At 33.3% G+C, this 17,098-nt stretch overlaps 1 protein-coding gene across 50 annotated transcripts in view; it reads left to right on the plus strand.

The window, feature by feature from the left end:
• Positions 1-17,098, plus strand: part of RIMS2 (regulating synaptic membrane exocytosis 2) — a 748,462-nt gene that overhangs the window by 549,223 nt on the left and 182,141 nt on the right. For 33 of the 50 annotated variants that reach the window (XM_058443878.1, XM_058443866.1, XM_032760193.2 and 30 more), the window contains one exon: positions 9,508-9,608. The exons of the other annotated variants lie outside the window; for them this stretch is intronic. In XM_058443878.1, coding sequence (XP_058299861.1) covers positions 9,508-9,608 — 101 coding nt within the window. The remainder of the gene's footprint in view (positions 1-9,507; positions 9,609-17,098) is intronic. 50 annotated transcript variants of the gene reach the window in all.

A 17,098-nucleotide genomic window follows, 5' to 3' on the forward strand; every position in this document is an offset into this window, starting at 1 on the left:
CTCTATAATGAGCTGTGATTGAGCCACTGCATTCCAGCCTGGCTGACAGAGCAACACCCTGTCTCAAAAAAAAAAAAAAAAAAGTTTTTATTTAATCCTAAGTATCGTAAATATACCCATTCCCTAAATCTGAGCAGTTTCAAGGTCCCGTCAACTCTGTGGTGGTTACTTCCACTGTACTCCGCAGGCATAAAACCCTAATATTCCCCCATGGACCAAGTACATCCTTTTTTCTTTTTTTTCTTTTGAGACAAGGTCTCACTCTGTCACTCAGGTTGGAGTGCAGTGGTGCAAACATGGCTCACTGCAGCTTCGACCTCTTGGGCTCAAGCAATCCTCCTTCCTCAGCTTCCCATGTATATGGGACCACAGGCACATGCTACCACCCCCGGCTAAATTTTTTATTTTTTGTTGAGAAGAGGTTCTCACTTTGTTGCCTAGGCTGGTTGCAAACTCCTGGGCTCAAGCAGTCCTCCCGCCTCAGCCTCTCAAAGTGCTGGGATTATAGGCATGAGCCATCTCACACAGCTACATCCTGATTTTTAATATCGAAACCTAAAAAATGCTAAAATCTAGGTCCCCTGAATAATAAAATTTCAGTTAGTCTGTTCACTGAATTTAGAGATCAAAAACAATACAAACACATGCTATTTTCTTAGATTACTAGATCCCTCCTAATCAACTTCTATCCAAAATAGTTTAGGTATCAGTTTCTTTTTACTATCGGGAAAGGAGTCTGTGAAATTTTTCTATAGCACCTCACTTGAAGTATTTTTTAATGAATATGGTGGGGAGTTAGTAGAGAAACACAAGACAACTACACACAGTAACAAGTAACCTAAACATTTAAAATAGGTTGTTAAGGTTTAGAACCCAATTTAAAAGACTAGTGTTCATAACTGTGAGCCTGGAGGTATTACAATTTTATGTTTCTTTCCTTTTTCATTTCATTCCCTTTTTTCATTAAAGCACAGATGGAGTTCAGGTTTCTTACAACATTCCTAGGAGCAAAGGAAATATTATTTTTAAACAAATTGTTATAAGCAAAATCAAATTAATATTCCTTCATTCCAAATGTGTCAGGTCCTGGTGAAAACAATAGAAAAATGCTCAACGTTGATTGATTTGGAAATAAATATGCCTCAAAACTAGTGTATCTTAGTTGAACAATTAAGTTGTTTACTCTTTAAAATAAAATACTTCTGTTTGTACTAGTACAATACTAAAATAATTTGGTACATAATACTTGCTTTTTATGAAGTATTTATTTCCATGCTTCTTCTCAATTTGTTCTGGTTTTTGTTATTCCTTGCATTACGTCTACATTTAAGAAATAATTTATCTAATGAAAAGCACTCTTGTCCGGGTACAATGGCTCACACACATAATCCCAGCACTTTGGGAGTCTAGGATAGGCGGAACTCTTGAGCTCAACTCTTCAGTTTGAGACCAGCCGGGGCAACATGGCAAAAACCCATCTCTAAAAAAATACAAAAATTTAGCCAGATGTGGTAACCACATACCTGTAGACCCAGCTACTCAGGAGGTCAAGGTGGGAGGATCACTTGAGCATGGGAGGTGGAGGCAGCAGTGAGCAATGATTGCACTACTGCAATCCATCCTGGGCAGCAGAGTGAGATCTTGTCTCAAAAAAGAAAAAGCATAATTTTTTATGAAGTTCTAGTATATAATATATGAAGTTTCATTATAAAATTATAAAATATTTCATTCTAGGTAAATGATTCTGAAGAAATGATTTAGAAGTAACTTTTGAAAAATTTCTTGCGTAGTTCCTTAAGTCTCACATCTGAAAACACTAATATGGAAAATTTTAAAACATGACAGATCCTTTTTTCTATTAATATTCATGAAAACTGGAAAAATCTATAGTTTATTCAATTTGGAATGATTTCTTTTTATCTATCACTTTCAATTAATACATCCAAATTCTTTATTTAACAAATCTATGTCCTTATGCTAAATTAAGTAATGAATAATTTCACATCTACATTTTACAAAGCATTTCACATTTATTTCCAAAACATTTTAATCAAATTACAACAAAAACATATGACTTTCAAACTGGATAATTTGATTTTCACATAAACATTGTATCTTGTATTTTTTAATTACACTTTTCTTCTTATGAAAGTAACATACAGTTGTGTAAAATTTATAAATCATGTATTAAGCCAAATAAGAAATCAAATAGCATTTATACATACTTTCAATACCCAGTAATAGCTACTAACATTCTAGTGTATAAGTCTTCAAATCTTTTTTGTTCTCTGTCTTATTTATAGTTTATATGTATATTTTTTATAAATATGTATTTATATTTAAAAATGTTCTATGCTACTATTTTTACTGTTTAATCTGTTTTATAATTACTAATTGCAATATATTTATAGCATATGAACACACATTTACAACATCCTCATCATTTTTTATGGATGCATGGTATTCTATAGATATACCATTATGCATTAGATAATTACCTGTTTTGCACCTTTAGGAATTTTTTTCCCAAGGTCTTTACAATTATCAAACAATGGTATGGTTAATATACTTGTGTACACATCTTTGCACATTGACATTTCTTTAGGAAAGCTCCTGGGAGGTGAAATTTCAGGGTCAAAAATCAAATGATCAAAATATGTTCAAATATGGTGAAAAATTTGATCAAAATGATCAAAAATATAATCATTTTTAAGTTTTTTTATATACAATGCCAATAAGTTATATTTTAATTTTTTCGCAGTTTTTAGATATTGAAAGAACAATTAAAATATTCATTAAAATTGGTCAGGCGCAGTGGCTCTCGCCTGTAATCTCGGCACTTTGGGAGGCCGAGGCGGGCAGATCATGAGGTCAAGAGATCGAGACCATCCTGGCCAACATGGTGAAACCCTGTCTCTACGAAAAATACAACAATTAGCTGGGTGTGGTGGTGCAAGTCTGTAATCCCAGCTACTCGGTAGGCTGAGGCAGGAGAATTGCTTGAACCCAGGAGGCAGAGTTGGCAGTGAGCCGAGATCGCACCACTGCACTCCAGCCTGGCAACAGAGCAAAACTCCATCTCAAAAAAATTTTTTTAAACTTCATTAAAATGAAGTACTTTGTTTTCTTCTTGAGTGGCACTGCCTTTTAAAATACAGTTATGATAAAATATTACACATTCTTATCTCATGAGACATATTAGCAATTTCTATACTTAGTTCTTTGTTGAAAGAAATTGTTCTTTTTATAGTATATCTCATTGAAGCTAGAAAATAAATATATGTAGCCATGCTTTCTCATCTGTAATTGCCACCTTGAGGTGAGCCAATAGCTGTATACACTGATAATACCTTTTTATTCACTGCACTTTATTTGGTACATAATAAATGGTGAATTTAGCATTGAGAGTCCACAATTTGGCTTTTTTAGTTTTGTTCATTTTAAATATGTTATTTCTGTCATTCTCATTATTTTCTTTATCTTCTTTTGTGTCTATTCCACATTGTTTGTATTTTCTTTAAAGTTCATAAAATGTAATTTAATAAGATAGTTATCAAAATTACTTTTTCTCAATGGTTGAAGTTAATTAACTTTAAAAGTTTTTAAAATATGTCCCTTCTATATAAGTAATATACTTCTTTAGCTTCAATTAGAAAAAAAGCCTCAGATAATATTTTGATTTACGTTCAGATTATATTTATCACTGTACTTTTCAAAAATCAGTTAGATTTATTAAAGCTATACTTTGTATATTTTGTTATCAATTATCTGGATAATTTCAACAGAAAACATTTTGCATTTGGGAATCCTTGACTACTGATTACAGCTTCATAATTACACCAGTACCTTTAATTCTTAAATTTAACTGAAAAACAAATATAATATGTACTTATTAAAAGAATACTATTTAGAATAAGTTTAATTATAAAGTGCAAATATTTAATGATCATCCCACAAGTTCTTGATATGTTGTTATGTTAAAAAATATAAACAATAAAATTTGTTTTCTAACCTCAAATTATTTCAAGGCAGTCCTTAGTTTTGTAAAGACATACAATAATCAAAAACAACTTCACATATGACTGTTTATCAGAAACCTTCATGAAACAGCCAGTTAGTGCAATTCTTTATATCAATTAAAGGAAAGATTTTTTTAACCTGAGGTTGAATATTTATATAAAAATAGAAGAGATGGGGTAAGGAATAGAGGGAATGTTTTTAAGTAATTAAATTATCCACAAGAATTTGAAGTAGTAATCAATGCAATTTCTGACTTCCAGGATGTCTATAATTGCAAATTTCTAATTTTCTCCTGAAGTTTGGGGTTCTTTCTTGAGTTTTCATATTGGGCTTAAGAGTTTTCCCTCGTAAGATCCTCAGATTTGAGCATTTTGTTTAAGATGGATGGATGACTGAGTCAACAATACTGCCATATTCTGGTCGCTGTTCAGCTTCCTTGTGGATTGTGTCACTGTAAACCTGTGCCCCTACTTCAAAGAAGTTTGGGTTATGAAATTGCTCTGGGACTCCAGGGGCATGCTCATGCTCTTTCAGTCTCTCTCTCTGTCTTTGTGTCGGGGAGTGTGTGTGTGTTTGGAAAAGCAAACTTAAAACGATTACTGTTTGCATACTGCAGAAATTACTGATGGTATATCGATGATCTTTGTAGTACATGCGTGTAGTAAAACCTAAACAACCACTAGCTGGCTGCCAGCTAATGTGGCCATATTCAACTATATCTTTGGTTAAAAAAATTCACCTGTAAGTTAACTTTTTTTATATTGGATGCCGTAGCAGCTTTATCAATATAATTTTAACTTTCTGGGCACGCTAAATAGGCTTTTTAAAGTTCAAAGTAGCTATAGAATTAATTTTTTTATTTAAGAACAAGTAAATCTCTTAAAAGACTTACACCAAAATACATAGCTATAGAATATGTGATATGATTTAAGGAAATAAGTTAAATCAAGAGCAATAAAATATTGGATTTTTTTAGTCAGTGGCTGAAAATGGGCCAGAAATTTCCAATTTAAAAAAATGAATATTTTGAGATATTTATTAATTCCAGAACATTCACATATGCTGTCTTTTTTTGTGCTCTGCCTTAAAATTTCTAAAGTAGAACAAAGGTCTTGTATAATTTAAGGAAGGGGATTATTATAAATTAAGGAAAAGGAAGAAAAGTTTTATATAAAATGTCATTTATTGAGTAGGAATGCTAACATTTATGGAATTTAGGAGTATTTGTATATATACATATCAAAAAACAGAGGGCCATTTCCAGCATAATTTAAAACAACTCTAGCATTTATGAAACAAGATATTTATGAAACAAATTATATTTTCTCTATTTAGTTAATAATTTACTTATACAAAAAAGAATTTGAGATGACTTGAATATTAGTTTAATACATTATACATTAACAGATTATTACATTAATATATATTTACAAACATGTAAAAACTGTCATTGTAAATGTATTTGTCAAAGAAATTGGGTTGTCCCATTACCATCTCAAATTTTTTTACAATTTGAAAATGTTTTGATATTTGATTTGATTTCTAAGATATAATGACCCTAATTTTTTAAGCGTACTTGAATTATAAAACCATATCAAACCACTAAGAAGTCTTCTGAAATAAGCATGGTTCATCACATATAAGAAAATGGATCTTAGAGATTCCTAGATAAACTTACTCTCTAAACCTATAAACTGGCATTTTTCAAAATTTTTATTTTGGAAAGTTTGAAATTATTTCAGCAAGATATTAACAGATGGAGAAAAAAGGTAAGTGTTCTGTGATCAAGTGGTTATTCTTTACTGCAGGTTTTTGAGGGCCTTGTATATACAGATTTTTACTGTCAATTGGAGAGAAAGAGAGAGGAAATTGAACAAAATTCATTCACTTTATCACTTTCATTTATTTTCCTTTTATAGAGTGTATATAGGATATCAGAGCTAAAACAAAGTTTAGGATTATGTGATCCTTTCCTCAACTAGCGAACAGCCACAGCCCTTCTATTTTATTGATTTCTCTAAATTGCTTTTCATTCCAAGGAAGAAAAAAAAGACTAAGTTTCATTGAAATCAAAATATTATTACTGGATTATTTTTCTTAGATAGAGCAAAGGACCAGCAAAGAAAAATCACCTTGCTGGTGAAGAATCCTGTACGCTGGATCACTTTATCTATAGGAGACTTTTCTCTCTAAGGATATTATTCTACATGGAGTGTTTTCTTTTTGGAAATAGCTTCTACAAATATAGAAAAGGAACAGAAGACTTCATATGAACCAAATAATTTTTGGGTAGGGAGACCTGTTTGGTTACTGTTTGTCCCAAGGTTATTCTTCTAGGAGGATTTGAAGGTAAAAGGATATTTACTCAAGTTTGCTGACTAAAGTAGTCCTTTGAGGTCTCATTGGTTAAGACTCTAATAAAGAATTTTCCAATTTGGGAACTGTCTATAGATGATGATTGGGTCTGGAGGTGAGAGATTTGTTTGAGATTGTAATTTAATTGATGACATATTTAAATGGTTAGAAAGCTCTATTTGCATCTTGCTTTGCTTATCCAGCAAATACAGATTAATATTCTCTTTAGATCTGCCAGTGGTCTGTTAAATAAAAGTTATATTGCATAAATCTGATTCTACCTAATTTTTAAACCATTTCTAAAGAGAAAGACACTTTTGCAAGCACTGTTAAACCAATATGCCAGAGACCAAATCTGACTCACTGCCTGTTTTGTAAACAAAGTGTTATTGGAATAAAGCCACACTTATTATGTATGCATTGTCTGCAGTTGCTTCCATGCTATGGTGGCAGAGTTGTGGCAGAGTAACAGTTTCCATATGGCTCACAAAGTCTGCAATATTTGTTATTGGGCCCTTTACAGAAAAAGTTTGCTAACTACTGCCAGTGTTATTCACATTACTACCTAGTAATCAGAAAGAATTTTAATGTAGCTTTCCTAGGATGTTGCCTTCCAGAAAATAGTCTAAATATTGGAAAATGTATGTACCTGTTTCTATGTATATATTTATCACTACATATTTATATCTATATGTGTGTGTGTGTGTGTGTGTGTGTGTGTGTGTGTGTTTAAACTTGTCAGTTGGTGCTATTTATATTATATCAACATGAAACTTTTTGAGAAACTTTCCAAACACACCTTATAGCTAATATTCTTTTAGGACCCATAATTTTGTAATGTTGGGCTCATTTTTTTTATTGGCTTGCCTTTGAAGAAAACATGTTTACCTGAAAATATTTTTGAAGTACAAAGAATTCCAGAGTTGTATTTTAATAGACTAATGGGTATTTGTACTTGACTATATTTCACATTTACATCATGGAGGCACTCACCTGGTTTTAGATGTCATTCAAATTATATTAACCTAGCATTAATATTCCTCACTTTGAAATTTGACTCAGAGTCAGTCAAATCATTATTAACATGTGACTATTACAAGGAAGAAATTGTCTCACTTTATTGAATAGTTGATTTAAATTTGCTAGTATTTAGAGGTAATACAGTATAAGTATTTGTATATTTATCTAATATTTTCTTTTTGAAACATTTTCTTCCCTTTTCATATTATTTTAATTAACTGATTTTCCTTTAAAATTTGTTACTAACAAGAACTATCTAATATGCAATGAGATTTTTGCAGGGCAGAGAGTAATACTAAAAAATTAAAACATTAAAAATTTTAAAATATTGTGTCAGGAGGGGATACCATAACTTCTAGTTATACTGGTACCTTTTTAATCCCCTTTTCCTTTATTCCATTTTAAAAATCAGGTAAGTATTAAAATACCTATTTTTTAATAGGCACACTTACGTCTAGTTGTCTTTACCACAGTTTTAAAGTCATGATCTTAAGCAAGGGGTATGTGTGTGTATGTTGACATTCCTACCTAAGCACACTGTTTGAATTTACTGACATTTTATTATGGATATCCAGTTAAGTTCACTAAGTTCATTTTTCCCAGTAGGTAGATTTGTAGTATATGATCGAGATTTTTAAATTATATATATTTCTGAGAAATGGAATATTCCTATAAATCTTTCCTTTAAAAATGATAAATGTCGGCCGGGCGCGGTGGCTCACGCTTGTAATCCCAGCACTTTGGGAGGCCGAGGCGGGCGGATCACGAGGTCGGGAGATCGAGACCACGGTGAAACCCCGTCTCTACTAAAAATACAAAAAAAAAATTAGCCGGGCGTGGTGGCGGGCGCCTGTAGTCCCAGCTACTCGGAGAGGCTGAGGCAGGAGAATGGCGTGAACCCGGGAGGCGGAGCTTGCAGTGAGCCGAGATTGCGCCACTGCACTCCAGCCTGGGCGATAGAGCGAGACTCCGTCTCAAAAAAAAAAAAAAATGATAAATGTCCTCTTTTTGAGATGGGGTCTCACTGTATTGGCCAACCTGTAGTGCAGTGGTGTGATCATAGCTCACTGCAGCCTCCCAACTCCTGGTCTCAAATCCAGCCTCAGCCTCCCAGGATGCTGGGACTATAAGCATGTGTCACCACACCTGGCTAATTTTTTGTTATTGTTGTTGTGGAGACAGGGTCACGCTGTGTTGCCCAGGATGGTCTCGAACTCCTGGTCTCAAGCAATCCTCCTGCTTCAGCCCCCCAAAGTGTTGGGATTATAGGCATAAGCCACTGTGCCTGCCCCATAAATATACTTCCAAAATGCTTTTTCATGTTTTCTAGGATTTGCTAACTGGATTTAGTTCTTGTTCTAACCCAAATTTTTGAAGACCTTCTGAATATTTACAACTGATGTCTTTTAGGTAGCACCTGTTATAGAGGGCATTAATGTCTTTTTGTAAGAGGCTTACCATCTCGCTTTCTTAACTCTTTATATTCTAATTTTTTAATAAAATTGATTTCAGTGATACTTTGTGCCTTTACTGGCATGGTATGCTATCAGCAGTATTATTACAAGAACCTCTTTGTTGACCCTAGTTCTACAAAACTCAAATTCAAAAGTTTCTGATAATTGGATTCACACATAAGCTGGGGCAAACTGCTTCAATGCATAGCCTAATTTTATGATAATAGTTTCTAAATGCAGTTCTAAAATTGTATTTGAAAGCAACTTATAACTTTAATACCTATAAATAAATCATGATGAATTAAAAGTCAAAGTTCACATAATATTACTATTGTCAAATTTCTGTGTAGTCAAATATATTCTGGACATACATGTACCAGAAATTGTTTTCTATCTAATGAAGATTTGTTATCTTCTCTTTAAACTTATTTATATTTTATTCAGATTGAAATTATTTTACATATTTAACATCATGCTTTTACTTACGAAATTGTATACTTTAAATAAATCTTTAAAATAATATGATATTTAATTTGTACATGCTACATTGAGTGAAAGTAATATACCAGCCTAGCACTTCTTCATTTATACATCCTGTAAGTCGGACTCAGAAATAAGAACTGAACATTAATTTTATGGGTTTTTTTCTACTCGATAGGTACTATGGATATAGAGGAGAGAAATCGCCAAATGAAAATTAACAAATACAAACAGGTAGCCGGATCAGATCCCAGACTGGAACAAGATTACCATTCGAAGGCAAGACATTTTTCTTTTTAAAAGTTGTAAAATAATCAATTATATGAAACAGTTAGATTCTTTTAAACTACTACTAAACAGTTAGAATCTTTTAAATGCAGGTTAGTCAGACACAAACATATAATGCCATGGCCCCATGATATTATTAAGTGCTAAAGTTTGTGTGTTTGTATATAGCTCTTAGCAATAGAATTTGCCTTACTTAAAAAAGCTATTATAAAATACAGATTAAACATCTGAAGGACAAATCTTTTACAATTTTTCATTTTGTAAAATCTATAGCCCCTCAAAAATGTTTAAGAACTTAAATGATCTCACGGTTTTCTTTCATATAGATTTTTTCCCATTTTATAGTATTTTAATGGAATCTGGTTTATTACTGAATTATTGGAACAAAATACAAATGGTGCCTGGCTTATAATGGATCAACTTACAAGTTTTTGACTTTAGGGTAGTGTGAAAGCAATACACACTCAGTAGAAGCCATATATCAAGTACTAATACAACCATTCTGTTTTTCACTTTCAGTATTCAATAAATTACATGAGCTATTCAATACTTTATTATAAAATAGGCTTTCAGTTAGATGATTTTGCCCAACTATAGGCAAATGTTAAGTGTTCTAAACATGTTTGAGGTAGGCTAAGCTAAGCTGTGATGTTCGGAGGATGTATTAAATGCATTTTCAACTTACAATGGGTTCATTGGGACATAACCCCATCATGAAGCAAAGAGCTTCTGTACATATTCACGAAGTGCTGTTAGAGGTTCAAAAGTCTTTTGGTATGAATCTTTTTTAACTACCTTTTGGGAATAAGTTGAAGTATGAGGTCTACCAAGGGAGGAAATAAAGTATTAATTAATTGTTCTTTTTTTTTTTTTTTCTTTTTTTTGAGATGGAGTCTCACTCTGTTGCCCAGACTGGAGTGCAGTGGTGCAATCTTGGCTCACTGCAACCTCCACCTCCCGGGTTCAAGCGATTCTCCTGCCTCAGCCTACCAAGTACCTGGGGCTACAGGCATGCGCCACCATGCCCAGCTAAATTTTGTATTTTTAGTAGAGACGAGGTTTCACTATGTTGGCCAGGCTGGTCTCAAACTCCTGACCTTGTGATCCGCCTGCCTCAGCCCAAAGTGCTGGGATTACAAGCGTGAGCCACTGCGCCCAGCCTATTTCATTGTTCTTGTACTCCATTACCTTTTTATATTCAAGACATTTTTAGTTGCTTGATATTATTCATGGTCAAAGCCATGAAAATACCTTGTTCTGATATAACTATTGAAGATTTAATAAAAGAATTAAAATAGCAAAATTGACTCATGTAGCTGTTATATGCTGTATGACTTAGTAATTGAATCATTATAGTTGTAATATTTGTGGTCTCTGTGTAATAGAGAAAAGCAATTTGGATTTTTTAAAACTTAGGCCTGTTTTATCGTTACATACTTAATCTGCAGTTTCTATTACATTACATCCCTTCGTAACCTCAAGAACTAATTAAGTAAAGCATAAGCGGCTATGTTGGGTATACATATGTAGCAGGTATGTACATATGTACCAGTTTCTAGCGTCTTCAATAAGACAACATAGAGAAGGCAGAGATTCTTAACATCAGCATCTACTTCTAAACTACCAGTCTCTTCCCCAGATTACATTATTACCAACATGGTGCATACAAAATTATTTATCACAGAATTCGGATATACTGGAAATGTCACAGGCCTAAAGCCAAACAAAAGTAAATTTAAGACAAATTAAAATAGCCTTGGCTTTACTCAGTAGGTTCTAAATTTCTAGAACTTTTTCACTAAAATGAAAATATGAATAACTTCAAACAGGTACAGTAAATTTTATAGAAAATAATTCTATAATGCTTTAATATTTTAGATACATTCCTAACTATTTGAGTTGGGTATCAGAAATGATATCTGTGTTTTTCCTTTGCTTGTTTTGTATTTCTGCCTAGAACTAAATAGAGACACCTGACCTTTTTTTTTTTTTTATGCTGTAGTCTCTCATCTGTTCACCCTGTATAACCCAGAGGCCAAAGCATAAAGTCCTGATAAAATAAGATATTAAATTTTTGTAAATATGTCTTCAGATAACATAAATTTGTTGGTTTATATTTTACTATACTTCAGGAAGGAATGTAGATGATTTATAAAAATACTTATAATAGTCTCAATAATATTGTCAGTGAAGAAAAGATCAAGAGAAAATAAAGTCACGATAAAACAAGGTAACTCCAGAAGTAAAGTCTGTGAAAAAAATGTATAGTGTAAGATCCTACATACCCACTACATGTGGGCGGTGTCAACCCTGAGCTTGCTAACAAGCAGCAAGTAAGTGTAAGATCCTACATACCCAGTACATGTGGGCTATATGTCAACCGTCAGCTTCTTAACAAGCAGCAAAGGCAGAAAGGGAAACTTGATCAGTTATATGATTTACATTGCTCATACAATAAAGACAAGTTTCTTAGAAGCAATAGCAATGATTCTTGTTATAGAAACCTGACAGAAATGTATTACAGAAGGATGGACCAAAGGAATAGTATAGGCATAGCTGGGATTGCTTTTTTAATTTTGATTTTACTTTGATGAATAAATGAATGCTTAAGGCTTCAAAGTTTTATATCTTTGACGGCAATTACTTTAAGTTGGGAAAAAATAAATATTGGTAAAAATTAATTGTACTAAGCATTATAATTTCCTAGATATTCTCTAAGGCAGTAGATCAGCAGCATCGGCATCACTTGGAGACTTTTAGAAATGCAATTGTCTGGGGTCCCTTCAGATCAATGGAATAAAAACTCTGGAGTTGGGGTCCCTGTGGTGTTTGTTTGTTTTTGAGACAGAGTCTTGCTCTGTCACCCGGGCTGGAGTGCAGTGGCACCATCTCAGCTCACTGTAACCTCCACCTCCTGGGTTCAAGTGATTCTCCTGCCTCAGCCTCCTGAGTAGCTGGGACTACAGGCACGCGCCACTACGCCCAGCTAATTTTTTATGTTATTTTAGTAGAGATGGGGTTTCACCGTGTTAGCCAGGATGGTCTCAATCTCCTGACCTCATGATCTGCCCGCCTTGGCCTCCCAAAGTGCTGGGATTACAGGCATGAGCCACCACGCCCGGCCGGGTCCCTGTGTTTTAACAAGTCTATTAGATGATTCTGATGTAGGCTAAAGTTTGAGAATTACTGCTCTAAGGTGAAGAACTATTGTAAAATGATCCTTTAGATAACTGAGTTGACTTCCTCAGTTAGGGTTTCAACTAGAAGCCAGAGGTGAATGATGTCTTCAAAAAAATAGAGACATTTTGAGAATAAATGATCTGACATCTTTATAAGGCCTTTAATAATGTCTGACAAATCCTACTGAATGTAGAATACTTATCACTCTGTATTCTATTGCCAGGATTATGCAGGCAGCTTACCTCAAAATATAATCAAGTCTCTTAAGTACAACTTTTTAAGTGGGTCCAAAATACAACCCTATTTGATACCACAACAAAGTATTTCTTGATGTGGAACTATCTTTGCTGGATCACCTATCTCTCCATCATCTGAGGTTCATCTTCTTTTGATATAGGTCAAAAAGAAAGTTACAGAGGAATCTTCTTCAGACATATATATGTTAAGTTATATTAATTTTCAATTAATTCCTTAGATTAAAATTTTCAACATCATTTCTCTCTTTTTTGATGAGGGCTATTTAGCTTATATTTACATTCTTTACTTTTTATTTTGATAGCAAATGCAAGTTATAGAGCCTCCTATTGAGCTATGTGTTTTAACATTAGATCTAGTTGGCGAAGAAAATCATTTAACAAATAAGGGAACTAAGATATAGAAAGGTTATGTAATCTGTCTAGGTCCACATAGCCACTAAGTCATGGAAAGTATTACTTGGGCTAATTTAGTTTTTCAAATTTGGCATAACTGTGATGAAATCCAAAGCCTCAGACATATGAAGCATATGCTCTCTCCTGAGCTGTATTCCTGAAATTCCAGTGACACAATTGTGAAGCCCTGTGTGGAATCTAATTGTTAGCCTAGGTTTTTTAAAAAAAAACTGTACAGTTCACATTCTAAATGGCATTGCTCCCTGAATTTCTCAAGACTTCTGCATTGATAGTTTTAAATAATTCCTACTAAATTTAGAGAAATCTTCTTAGTAACTCACTTTGAAAGCATTTATAGAGCAATGCCTATTAAGCTACTGTCTTTCTAAGAATATTTTCAGTATACTAGAAAACTTGAAAGAAGAGAGTCTGTTTTTAATAAGAGCAGCAAAGGCATATACAGACATGATTTCTAGTTAATCAGTGGATGATTTCTCAGGGAGTTTCCCTCAAAATAGAATTTATTATACTCAATGTACTCTTGCATGCCTCTTGTACTTTTTTTATCCCAGCTTGAATGTGATTCATCTATTCTTGGCAATAATTTAAGGATCAACATATTTTTTCTATAAAATCAACTTTCTTTCCTCTTTATTTTCTCAGAAAAATGTGATTTATTAAGTGTAACAGTGTAAATTATGGTTCACCACAGGTCAACTACTCTTCTGTGAGTTATATAATGATAAATTGGCATAAGTATCAATACTTAAAAGTCCAACAGTGTATTTATACATGGAAATTAATATGGATGATTTGATAATGCTTATTTAAACATATGAGCTTTAGTTTTTAAATTTGCCATATTTAATATTTTTAAATGTTCCCAAAAGCTATATATTGCTATGAAGATACTCTTTGAAAGAATGGCCCCATAGCAGTTCAACAAATAAGGCTCATTCAACAAATAATGTTTATTGGCACAGTACTTATTGGAATTCAAAGCTTATTTCTCTGGAAAAACAATACTCTTTTTTATGGAGTATGTTGTGGCAATACTTCTACAAAATTATCACAAAAATGTCTTACTCCTATTATAGCAGTTATATCATAATTTTCTATTCTCTTATTTGTCACCCTGGAATTAAGAAGCACTATAATCTATGAGTTGCCCAGATCTCTTCAAATGGAGGCCAGAAGCCTATGATAATCTATTTAACCCATAATATAATATATTGGGTTAGAACAGAGGACAATGTAGTAAAAAAAAGGAAAAGAAAGTTTGTCTCCATTTATTGTGCATGCCTGACCCTAGGCACTTTTCACCTATATCCTGTCGCTTTTTTCCCAGGCTTCTAGTCTTTTAGGCACCCATTCACAGATCTCAAAGATATATTGGGGAAAGCAATTTGATTAAACTAGTTTACATTAAAATATGAATGACAACACAGAGCTTCATTTTTTAAAAAGCCCTTATAAATACAACATAAACTGAAATTGGTGGATTTATAAGCAGTATTAATAGAAAATATTTCAGGTAGTTAAAGTCTGTTTGGTCAATTAAAATGCCACTGTTATCTAAACTGTTTGTTTCATTTGATTAGCGCTTATGCTCTTCTCAACACTGAGAAGACACATTCAGTGCTAACCTTAAGTATTTTACATTGACTTTAAAGGCACAGGCAATGAGGGGAGAGAAGTTGAGGCTTGTTAAAAGTGGTCATATATGAGCTCTTTAAGAATTTAATGTAAGTCAGGAATACTTTAAGTCTCAAATATCATCAGAATGTGGCAGCAATGGGTGAGTAGTGTATTAGAAAGGGCACAGCCTGGGGTCAAGTGGACTCTACCTGGGTGGCTTGGGGTAGGTTTAACCTCACAGCTTTTTTTATCTATTAAACAAGGCTTTGGTATTTATTTTATAGGGTAGTGATGAGGATTAAATGAGATGATGTATATAAATTGTTTAGCACCTAGTAAATGCTCAATAAATAATGCAGCTAGTATTAGTTATTATTTTACAGTAACAACAGCAAATATAATCATAGACACCAGATATGAATCTGACAAGACCAAAAAGAAATGATAAAGAAATGACTAAGATAAGGAAAATGATTTCATTGATTTTAGTGTAGCTCAGATATCTTTGATTGTTCCCTTTACTCTCAAATAAGGAGATTCAAGTAGCACAAATCTAAAAGGAAAAATGAAATTTAGAGGAAAAGAATTTATGAATCTTAAGGGGATATGAAGATTTTTTTTAATTAAAAGAGACTGGAACATAATGTGTGATGAAAAATTACAAACCAAATTACTGAAATTAAGAAATTATGCTATCATGGTTGACATTAAAGGTGACTGGTCCTTGATGAAGTAATTAATAGACATGCATATGGGTGTGGGTGTTTTCAAAGAAATACTCATTAATAGTGATGACATAAATGGACCTGACAACTAAGACCAAGTTTATAAAAGGCAAATTTTAAAATGTAGATTAGATAGCCTTATATATATTATCAAGAAGAAACATGATAATACATGAATTTAGATATAATGTAGACATGAAGAAATAAGAGTTATGTTTTAATTTTACAGCAGTGATAGAAACAAAATACTTGGGGAAAAGTATTTTTCTTACGGAGAAAAATAGAGTTGCTGTTAGTATGTAACTCAGCCCAGTAACATGATGAGGTAGATAGAGCCAGGCCTTGTGCCTGCTACAGGAAGAGCTGCTGCAGCATCAGTTCTCAAGCTACCGAGAGAACCTAGTATTCATGTAAAACAGACATCATTGTGCATGTGTAAGATGGAATCCTCTGATAAATAGAACAAGAGGATTCTAATAGGCATGATCTCGTGAACACAGTCTCAGGGAGTACAATAAGATGTTTTAAATAGGAAGTAATGAATGAAGCATTCTTCCTTGGAATAAGCAATCTACTGTTTCATGAACAGAAGTTGGGTTCAGATTTTCAAAAAAAATGCCTGCTAGGCATAGTCTACCCAGATATCCAGCAGAATAGTTTTCTATTTTTGAATCAGAATTAAGATCACTTACTCATGATTTTCAACTCAAGCCAAGTCAAGTAATCTTATCTTGTACTGATGAAGATGTCAGAGACTATGCCAGTGGCTGTACCTGGATTTCTTCAATGAAACACATCACTTCTATAAACTGTTATTTTACTTTTTCATATTTTCCTATTATTTTATTTATTTCTTCATGCCTCAGCAAGCAGATAACTTCAGGTCCTATGGCAGAATCCCAAGAGAAATATCTGGAAATCAGTGAACCTGCTGATATGGGAGCATAAGAGAAAAAAGGACAGCCTACATTACTTGGAAGTATTCTTAAATGCCAGACTAGCCTACGAAACTATGAGAGTATGCTGAGTACTCAATGATACTGTCACCTACTATACTCCCCACCTCTCCACCAGCTGAGGATACATTTGACCAAGTATTGCACACTTTTGATTGCTTCCTCCCAAACCAGGCCACAGTCTTCTAAGCTGTCTAAGTTGCTTGTCCAAGCCAGCCATCCTCCAGGATTTTAATTAGTCACCTGATGTGTATGTTTTATTTTTACATCACCCTGAGGTACTTCCTTTACCAATCATATTTATGAAGATACATAAACTTAGATTTTGAAAT

The sequence above is a fragment of the Hylobates moloch genome, unplaced genomic scaffold, assembly GCF_009828535.3.
Source record: "Hylobates moloch isolate HMO894 unplaced genomic scaffold, HMol_V3 SCAFFOLD_9, whole genome shotgun sequence".
Lineage (NCBI taxonomy): Eukaryota > Metazoa > Chordata > Mammalia > Primates > Hylobatidae > Hylobates > Hylobates moloch.